At 35.8% G+C, this 11,227-nt stretch overlaps 1 protein-coding gene across 2 annotated transcripts in view; it reads left to right on the top strand.

Moving 5' to 3' along the window:
• Positions 1 to 11,227, top strand: part of LOC136826833 (uncharacterized) — a 181,047-nt gene that overhangs the window by 153,221 nt on the left and 16,599 nt on the right. For both annotated transcript variants that reach the window (XM_067084313.1, XM_067084312.1), the window contains one exon: positions 388 to 493. In XM_067084313.1, coding sequence (XP_066940414.1) covers positions 388 to 493 — 106 coding nt within the window. The remainder of the gene's footprint in view (positions 1 to 387; positions 494 to 11,227) is intronic.

The raw sequence follows: 11,227 nt of genomic DNA, 5'->3' as shown, positions 1-11,227 counted from the left end.
TAATGAACATTTGATCCACCACTCTGTTTTTCTTTTTCTATACCCACATCATTTTATTACTAATTAGTATTGATTTTACTTAACGGAAAAGCCAGACAAAAACAATAATGGATACTTTATCAAAGAAAGGCAAGTTTTGAAACTCTTGACACTATACGTCTAAAAGGGTTAGGTTTTTTGTTCCAAAAGGCAAAAGTAAAACTCAGAAGCATATAAAAACTAATTTTATCTTACCTGCAGTGTTAAATTATTAACATTCATTTCTTTCTAAATCGATGTCTTACACTAATTGCAAAATAGTAGAGATCACCAGTGCCAGAAATATGAAACTGTGGGTAAACGTCTCCAGGATAATCTATCATCCCAGTTGCTCATCGTCTTTTTCAGAATTCTTCCATCAAGATCACTTTCAAGAAAGCCTTTGGGAGCAAGCGTCATGAATGAGGCGTCTGTTGCTGCCTCTCCCGTAACACCTAAACCATCCTGTTCAGAGGTATGTTCAAGTCTTGTCGAAGCCAAATTTTCAGAAAATTTCAACTTTCCCAAATATTAGTTTGAACTGTTGTCACGTCACTAATATTATAATCATAATTTCCAGAAAATTTTAAGGTACTTTCGAGCAAAATAAAGTTGCAGTTATTTCGAATTACTAAGGATCAGTTGGTATTCAATGGTACAAGTGATGATTTTGCAGCAGTAGCACTATTATTATTATTATTATTATTATTATTATTATTATTATTATTATTATTATTATTATTATATGCTTTAAAAATGTCGGTGATACAATTCGTCGTCGAGACAGTACGTCTCGACCCTAGAGACGGTAAATACCGCCCCAAACATCGGACTTATGCTCAATACCTTCATTTGCAAAGCCTATAACGAGGCCAGTGGTAAGAGAAAATGGTACCGGGCTAGACGACGGCAGCCAGCCATTAACAATGACTTCAGTTGTTACAGAAAAAATATATAGATAACATTATTATTCTGTGTTATTGTTATTGTTAAAATACTCGTGACGTAGACCATTTTTACAGAATAACCAAGTCGATCACCTTGACAGGAAACGTCCTTAGAAGTGGATGCAAGAGGACGACGGGAGCTAAATTACAGAGATCTCAGGCTCTGTTCCTGGCTTTTGTCTAGGCTTTTACAAAAACAAGTGAATTAATTACTTTTAAACTGGTTTGCTCACATGATATCGTTTATCTAGACAAATCACTCATCGACACTGTCTCACGAAGCACGTTCTATGCATATGAGTTATTTTATGGGTTAGTATTCTGTTTCTTACATTCGGAATTCTAGAAAGAGTTGATTTGTGCTTTTTAATCTTGCTAGTCACCACTGGATAGACTTCGTCCGTTCTAACTGAAAAATATGTGAATGCTTCCGTTAGGAAATACATATGAAAATTTTTTTATCTAAAAATGGATCCAAATCAACCAGTATGGATAGTACATCCGAAATGAATCAGTCAGAGAACGAACTTTAATATCAGGTCATTGATTTGATAACCAAGCTTCCAGAGAATGGAAGGCCCATCTGCTGAAAAACTGAACGTCGTCGTCATAGTCGAGGCTGGTGGACTGCTCTCCTGCTTTTTGAGAGCCTTGAAATTCCTTCACAGCTCGTTCTTGAGACTGGCAGCTTTGTTCTGTTCACTGAATAATATAGATGATAGTCTTCCAGAACCGGAGCCTTATTCGGAGAAGAGGGCGGGGGGGGGGCAGATAAACTATGCTAAAATTTATTGATTGATTAGTTTTTCTCGTGGAAAACGTAGCATGGATAAGTACTTACATATATACAGATCATATCAGTAGCGATAAATCGACGTTTGTTTACCTAATTTTGCTTTTAGCATTTCAAAACTATATATAAAAAATAGAAGCGATCACAAAATACGAAATTACGATATACGAAGAACTTTAATATAAAAGAACATTATGAATTGGAATAAAAACTATATTATTTACACAACTTTTCGAGGCGCTAGAGACTACTTTCAACATATTCGTGGAATGAACTCGGCAAGTATTGAAATTTCAAATTGTGTAAACAAAGGTTTCTTCATAAAAATTATTTCATGAATTTGTGACCAAATTAGAATAGACAGTCGATAACTCGAGATCAAACTACAAATTATATTCAATATGCAGTAGGTCCTTGTTGAAGAGTTAGTGGCTCGTTTCATTGACATCTGCTTCTGATGCGGATTATTCTATATCAGTCCACTCTCAAAGAAAGATTAGTTAAACTAGAACCAATATTGCCAGCTGGTAACCAGGACACTGGAAAAGGTAAACAGTGGACGCACGATGCCCAACAGCCAGTTTAACTGGTTTTGAAATAGGGTTTATTTTGAGGTTGTCGTTCTTAGAGAACTTTGGTGTTTTTGTGGCAGGAAAACTGAAAATCTCACTCATTTAGTATCAGCCTTATTTTATATGATAAAAAACAGAACCTGAAATATTTTCCTTCTTTTGTAGAACCTATTGTCCTCTGTCTATGGTTATATTTGTTAGTAAAACTTCTATTTTTTCATAAAAATGTCTTCCATTAAAATAGCTTTCCCTAAAAGATGTAAATAAAACTCTACTTCCTTACAGAAATTCAAGTGACTGGATGTTAGAAAGTATGCTATGCAAAGCAAGGTGTATATTCAATAGTTCTTTATTCATGTAAGCAGTCATTGTTGTTACTCTCCGTAGCCCTTTTTGGTTTATTCATCCGTGGATACTCATCATTGTTTCCCGTATAGTTTCGTTTTGCCTACATGGTCATCAGAAATGTAAACGTTCCATCTTCAAGAAACCTAAATCTAGAGCAGGGGTGCAAAAAATACAAAGTTGAGATTAAAATAATCAACAGTTATAGTTTGCCTTGTCTCCCCTCGAGAGCCAACACCTGTTAGCGCAATCAATGTTAAAAAAACCTACTGACATAAGTTCTGAATCGTTATCTTTAGGCTAACGACAGAGTGTGAATCTAGAGACTAATAAAAGAAATTTTGTTTCTTTTTAATCTTAGGATTTTTTCCTTCTTTTTTCATTTTTCATTTTTTCTAAATTTGTCTGTCTCTTTAACACTTGATGTGTATGTGGGGCAAAGGGGGAACAAAGGTTGCCGCAGAGGAGGCAGTTGTGCTCTTGGCCAGTTCAGCCACTCGTGTGAGTGCAGCTAAGATTAATATTGCCCATTTATCATTATGTATTTCCGAAAGTAAGTAATCACAGAGCCTAGTACCTTTTTATTCGAGATCTTTGTTTCTAAAGGCTGACTAATTTTTTGAAAGGATATTGCTCCAGAGTACTACAGTTTCAGTAATTTTTCGTAGAAATGACATGCTGTATATTGGTCGATAGAATTAAAGAAATTGTATATAATCTTTATTCTGTCCTGTGATTTTATACTTGTCATTTTCTCACTGGATAGTAATAACTTCTAGGCTCTTTTCATGCCACTTAATGGTACAAGACAACTTCATGGAAATTTTTCATGGTTTCAAGGTCTAGCCTAGGAAAGGGTCATCGTCATAATATGTGCGTTTTATTTTTTTGGACTAGAGAGTTGTGAGGGCTTCCTTAATTATTCTTCAGGTTTCTTCAATAGATATAGCCCAGATTGCTTCTGACTACAGTTCTCCCACGAGGGTGAAAGTAGATATAATAGGCCCAAACTGCGACAGACTCGAAGGCCACCTAATCTTCCAAGCTGAAAGCAGATGTAATAAGCTCAAACCACCTCCAAACCTAATTATAGCAGAACCCCTGCCCCAAGCGGAAAGTAGGTAATTATAATGGACCCAGTCTCCTTCAACCCCAGCCAGGAATAATTATTAGATATTGGGCATGCATGAGCATTTCACCGGTGCTCATCGTAGATGGAAAAAACTTTGGATTTCTTAGGTAAGAAATTTACACTGGATTTAGTAGTCCTCCAGTTATTTATGTTATCCATGATTGCATCTTTCACTATTGTACCGAGTCATTCTTATTACATCTCATGGCGTTTGCCAGGAATCTCCCATTGTTTCTCACAGGCTCTGTATTTCCTGTAATCGAATTCAAATTCCACAGATCAACATGGATATTCTGCTCTTGAGTTCTGTGTATCCTCCAATTTTGTCCAGCTAATTGAGGAGCCCACACATATTTCTGGTAATAGATTGGACCTCATATTCACAGATGTTCCAGCTGTTGTGAAGTCCATGGTCTGTGAGTATATATATAGGCACTTCCGATCATTGCACCACTGAGATGAACATATCTGTCAATCAGTATATTCCACCACTGGAAAAACGGTCTGGCTGAAATTTAGAGCCAATTGGGATCACATTATTGAAGCATGTCAGGCACTTAACATTTCAGATGCTATATCTGATACTAATCCCAAGAAGAAGTTGAATAAAGAGCTGATGGCTATGTTAGTAAGGTATGCCTCTAGAAAGGTCATCAAATTTAGGACAAATGACCAGCCATGGTTTGATGATACATATAGATGAGCTTACCGTGACAAACAGGCCAAATTCAACACATGGAGACGAAATCGTTCACATGAAAATTACACCATTTTTATTGAGTCTAACCGTGTTCCAAATAGAATTTATTGTATAGCTGAGAGAAATTACAATAATTCCTTATTCCTTAAAGAGGAAACTTGAAGGAATTACTCGGCCTCATCTGTGGTGGACCAAAATGGCATCATCTATCTTTGGGGTTAGGCTCATCTTCCATCCCTCCACTACTAACAGATGATGGTAGATTAGTTACTGGCCTTCGGGAAATGGCTGAACGGCTTCATCGAGCTTTTGAAGCTCAGTAATCAATTGAGGAAGTCCCTCTCCCTGATACTTGTCATCCTGAACCCAAACTTACAAAATTTCCATTTTGCTCTAGGGATGTTAAGAAAATTCTTTATAATCTTGATATCTGGGATGGAGAAGACCCTGATGGTTTCTTCCCTTTTTTTTAAAAAAAGGCTTCTAGTGTGTTGTCTCCCAAGATTAGTGAATTCTATGGATTTGTAGGTCGATATAGTATCTTTGCGGATGAGCACAAGCTTAGCAATACAGTGCCTGTTCCAAAGAATGGCATATCTTCAGACTGCAGTAACTATAGACCAATATCTATTCTCCCTGTGCTCTCCAAAGTTGCAGAAGAATTTATTTTTAAGCCACTATGTAAGTATGTGAAATATAAAGGATTGTTTGTTGACTGTCAGTATGCATATAGGAAGCAGTTAGGAAACTGTGATACTCTTTTAGATTTGACATGCCATTTGCAAGAGAACCTTGATAAGGGTTTTGAGTATAGAGTAATTCAAATAGATTTTAGAGCTGCTTTCGATTTAGTAAATCACAAGGCATTTATAAACTTTAGAATCTTGGAGTGGGTGGATAAGTTTTAGGTTTACTTCAAGATTTCCTTACGGGTAGGCAGCAACGCATTGCTGTTGACAGGATCTTTAGCGCTCCAAGACCTATTGTGTCTGGAGTTCCACAGGATAGTGTTCTTGGTCCACTGTTCTTTTTAGTGTATACAAGTGATATGGTTGTTGGCCTGGAAAACGAGATTGTTCGGTATGTCGATGATGCAACACTTGTGGGTGTAGTAAAGTCTCCACTTATGAGAAATGAAGCTGCCTTTAGTCTCAGTCATGGCATGGAGCGGATTAGTGAATGGTGTAGTCGGTGGGGGGTATGAGGATGAACTCCAGTAAAACGAAAAATATGCTGATTAGCAGATCTCGTTCAGATTTTCCCCCCTCATCTCCCCCTTCAGGTGGATGGGACTCTGCTAAATAAGTCTGAAGCGTTAACTATTCTAGGTGTAACTTTTGACTCACATCTTACTTTTGAAATATATTTACTGAAAGTGTCAGCAAATGCCGCACGAAAGTTAGGTACTGTTCATAAGGCCTCATATATTTATAACTGTGATAAAATCAGTGCAACCTGTTTTAGGTCATTTGTACTCCCTTTACTAGAATACTGTTCCCTGGTATGGATGTCTGCTTCTGCCAGAGATTTATCTCTTTTAGATAGAGTGGTTCGTGGTGGTAGGTGGTAGGTTTCTGTTTCCAAATATTAGCAGTTATGACTGGGACCATCGACAGATGGTCTCTTGTTTGTCAATTTTTCCTAAGTTGTATTTTAAGAGAGCTCTCTCAGTCACAATTGATCCCTGATTTGCTGAAGAGCAGCACAAATATGCAGTAAACATGCCTTGCTGTCGAACTTGAAGTTCAGGGAGACTGTTCCATTGGACTGTGGAACAGTCTCCCTGAACTTCAAGTTCAGGAGAAGATGCAGTGCATTACTACCATAAAATAATACAATTCTCCTTGCATTTTAATAATTTACTTACTTTTTATCTATTCATTAATTTAATTTATTTATTTTTTTAATAAATGAGGTCTCTTCTTTCTGTATTTCCCTTTACGTCCTTTTACTTCTTTCTACTGAGCACCATATTCTGTACAGGCTTGAATTTCAAGTCAGTGGCCCCTGTGGGCTTGTTCCATATGAATAGGGGTCATCTTCTGAATAATAATAATAATAATAATAATAATAATAATAATAATAATAATAATAAATTTACAAACTTATTCCGTTCGTTTGTTGCGCAGTACTTACGATGTCTATCCGGTTTCCATTCTTCTGCTGCCTCATCTACGTGTAAAAGTTGTCAGTTTTCGGTGATTGCCTTCTGTCCTTATCAAAAGATAGGATATTTTCATGAATGAAAATTCCTGGTCTTTAGTTCTAAATATTCGTTACTTGTGGCGTGTTTCTGTCCGTAATTTCCACATGGAGCGAACATCGTTTGCATCCCGAATGCAATAAAAAATAAAATTGTACAACCTATCACCATTCCGATTTGGATTATATTTTGAAATTATTTTTTTATATTTAAAGTACTCTGTTTATTCCGACGGGAATACAAACCCACGTTTTCATAAATGGAGAAAAAGAGTGGGGGGGGTGTGGAGGCGAGGGAGGCAGCTCAGACTCTTTCATCAGACCGTGATTAACACCGGATGAAGAGTAGCATGGGAAACCAGTACCCACATAATTATTCTTGTTGTGTCTTAAACTTATATATTTTCAATCGTTTTTCCCACTAGGAAAAAAATAAATAAAAGCTCGGACTGCAGTTTTCAGGACTGATACTGTAATAACTGTCAAAAACTGACATTATTGCTAGCGACTTTTCTATATAAAACAAAACTGACGATGATTGTAGCGTATTTATCATAAACGGCAAACCACTATGCTTGAAGAATGACGATTTTATCATTTCCTATTCCATCTAAAAAAAAAAGCCTGAATAGTACATAGGATTCTGCCAGTGTTCCTCTGAAAGATGGTTCTAATTTTTTAGTATCCAGAACCTCACGTCTTGGTGACCTCACGTCCTAGTGAATAACTCTTTCCATACCAATCAATAAAAACCAACAGTATTTCATAAAATTACGAGCAGGTGCGAAGTAGCTAATGCTGAACTGAATTTCAAATGATTCTCATACTAGCTGACGTTTCCACAAAATTAAAATTTAAAACATTCAGTAATCATATTCTTTGTATCCTAACAAGCAGCTTCGTGTAATCAAAGAAGCTTGCATTTTGCGTTCAGGCAATGAACAGTGAATATTGTGTCATAAGGTAATCTCGTTGAAAGTAATACGAAAATTATTGAAGCTGCAGTGGGAGAAGTGCCATGCATTTCTTTTATAAATCACAAGCGGAACTTTATGACCGAACGCTAGCGTCACGTGTCGTCTGGAGAGACTCAGCGATTGTGGCAGACGACTCGTTTAACTAAATGATACAAGTTTTGTGGAAGGGTATTATCAGATGTGTCCCTTATAAGTTTTCATGATGAAGATTCATTCAAAGCAGCCATCACTTTATAGTATGCCATGAGTCTGTATATTGTCACGAAGCATACCAAGTACGTGGTTATTACACAACTAATCACAGATTAAAATTTACCTCACTTCAGCCAAATAATTAAACTCTCATAACAATAAGAATTACGACTGAGTACTCTAAAGTAACAGTGATCCCTTAAAAAAGATCATTAATCACATGAAAAACCAAGCTAAGTTTATCATGACTAGTGTGAGGTATTAGCATTTAAACAAGAAATGTACTAGAGTAAAAGGGCATCGCTCCATCAAACAACTTTAACTGTTTCCCTGGTCTTAATTCACTTCAGCAAAACTAAAGGAACAAAACATGTTTATCACTTTGCCTTATGCACACAATTAATCCTATTCACTAGTGGTCAGTAAATGAAACACTGTTTTTAAAAAACATTAAATACAAAATTTTTTTTTTAAATTCAAAATCTATAATAAGAATTCACAATCTGAAAAATTTACTATTTCTTGAAAACAGTACAAAAATTTAATTAATTCTTGAGTTAAATTATTAAACAAAACTAAATCACAAAAACTTTAATTTGTTAAGAAATTAAATTAATCAAGCAAAATTTAAACTATCAAGAATTATCCAAGATTTGAAAATAAAATCTTAATAAACGAAAGTTAAACCAAGTATGCAATGTTAAATTATTAAGAAATATTTAAAATGCTAAGTGAATAAATGTTAATCACAAATATATAAAATGTGAAAAATAAAGGGATTGTAAACACAAGAACACACAAAAATACACAAAAAATTTATCAATAATAATTTCACTAAGGCAAAATTCTCTCAATATACCTCATTATACCATGGTAGTAATAAGTAAAATTCACTTTACCTTACGCAAGCTTGTGAAAACCTTTGTAAAATCACTTGCAGCTGCTTTAGATTCACAAAACACACTTTTTATTTGGGCGCCGCTACGATTAAACAATTTTACTTGATTCAGGTCTCAAAAGCTAAGACTAATACCAGTGACCACACTAACACTTTACGTTAATAATTTCTCTCTTTTGAAAGAGAGAGAGAGAGAGAGAGAGAGAGAGAGAACCAAACTGATTGGTCTCAAATATCAGAATGAGCAGATTTCCGGATTCCAGTAGAAAATGAAACACCCATATGACATCATTAAGGCATTTTGGGAATGAGATACAAGAGAAGGCTCTGGAAGAAGGAAGCAAAACGTTTTGTATGCAATGAGGACAATACATGATCAGAGCAATGCAGTCTTGAACATGACGCAACTGCCTTGAGCTTCAGAGCAACACTTGTTCGCATTTCTCAAAAGTACACGTCTTTACCAGAAAATTGTATGGAACACATGTAACATTGCGAAATTATTCTTCTCGCATAAGACAAAGCTTTTACAGAAATCTTAACACGACTTGACTGCTATTCCCGACCTGTCAGCACATGAATCAAAACAAAGTGCTCTCTTATCTGAACTGATGACAGATGGCACATCTGGTCTAAAGCTCAAATCTCTCTCTCCTGCTACTACGCTATTATCAGGAAAGATATTATTAATTCTAAATCACGCTGTTAAGTTATATAAATCACCAACTCTTTTGAGATCTAACATTATACTACATATGATATTTCAATAATTATTATTATTACACTTAACACATGATAAATAAAAGAGTAAATATATCAAAACTATGGGATAATATACATATTACAAGGCATCATCACAAAAACGTCCACAACTTTGCTTTCTGCATTCTTGAACCATTCAAGCCTTATCCCTTATCAGCGCTCGTAGACTTGTTGTTATCAGTTAACTCCAATCTAATTCGTTGACTAACAGAAACCAATAAATACATGCCAGCTGTTGACAATAACAGAAAACATATTCGAAAGCGACCAGTTTTAAGATCCAACGACAGCACTGCTTTAGACCTCCTCTTCGTTAAAACTGTTATCAACGTGCAATTCCGTAAATCCATGCCTTATGCAACAGGATAAATTATCAAGAAAATGTCCACATTTTCCTGGACTTTCAGTTAGCTTAGTTCCACAATGACCAACATGTCATATATACATATATATATATATATATATATATATATATATATATATATATATATATATATATATATATATATATATATATATATATATATATATATATATATATATATATATATATATATATATATATATATATATATATATATATATATATATATATATATGTATATATAATATATATATGTATATAAATACGGTATATATATATATATTATGACTTTTTATCACAGCACCGTGATTCATATACAATCAGTAAGCTACAAACGTCCTTTAATATCCAATTCGCTCTACCTCGGAAATAATATATTTTCATATATGTTACCGAAGGGGAATTTTTTAGTTGATAATAAGTTCGTCGTCCCGTGGGCTCGAACCAGCGAAGGACAAGAACTCAGGACTACAGTGGACGCTTAACCCACGTGGCCAGCAAGTGAGGTATAAGTGGATATCGTCTCCCATATACAAATCGCCCGTCGAACTCAGGTGTTTGTATTAGAGACGATATCCACCCACCTCTGCCATGCTAACCGTGTAGTGCGTTTGTCGCATGCAGCCATATTATGACTTTTTATCACATCACCATGATTCATATACAATCAGTAAGCTACAAACGTCCTTTAATATCCAATTCGCTCTACCTCGGAAATAATATATTTTCACATATGTTACCAAAGAGGAATTTTTTTAGTTGATAATAAGTTCGTCGTCCCGTGGGCTCGAACCAGCGAAGGACAAGAACTCAGGACTACAGTGGACGCTTAACCCACGTGGCCAGCAAGTGAGGTATAAGTGGATATCGTCTCCCATATACAAATCGGCCGTCGAACTCAGGTATTTGTATTAGAGACGATATCCACCCACCTCTGCCATGCTAACCGTGTAGTGCGTTTGTCGACGCAGCCATATTATGACTTTTATCACATCACCGTGATTCATATACAATCAATAAGCTACAAACGTCCTTTAATATCCAATTCGCTCTACCTCGGAAAATATATACTTCCATGTATGTTACCGAAGCGGAATTTTTTTAGTTGATAATAAGTTCGTCGTCCCATGGCAGAGGTGGGTGGATATCGTCTCTAATACATACACCTGAGTTCGATGGGCGATTTGTATATGGGAGACGATATCCACTTATACCTCACTTGCTGGCCGCGTGGGTTAGCGTCCACTGTAGTCCTGAGTTCTTGTCCTTCGCTGGTTCGAGCCCATGGGACGATGAACTTATTATCAACTAAAAAATTCCCCTTC

The sequence above is a fragment of the Macrobrachium rosenbergii genome, chromosome 41 (genome assembly GCF_040412425.1).
Source record: "Macrobrachium rosenbergii isolate ZJJX-2024 chromosome 41, ASM4041242v1, whole genome shotgun sequence".
In the NCBI taxonomy this organism is placed as follows: Eukaryota; Metazoa; Arthropoda; class Malacostraca; order Decapoda; family Palaemonidae; genus Macrobrachium; species Macrobrachium rosenbergii.
The sequence above is the reverse complement of the archived record's forward strand: the minus strand, read 5'-3'. Positions and strand labels throughout refer to the sequence as shown.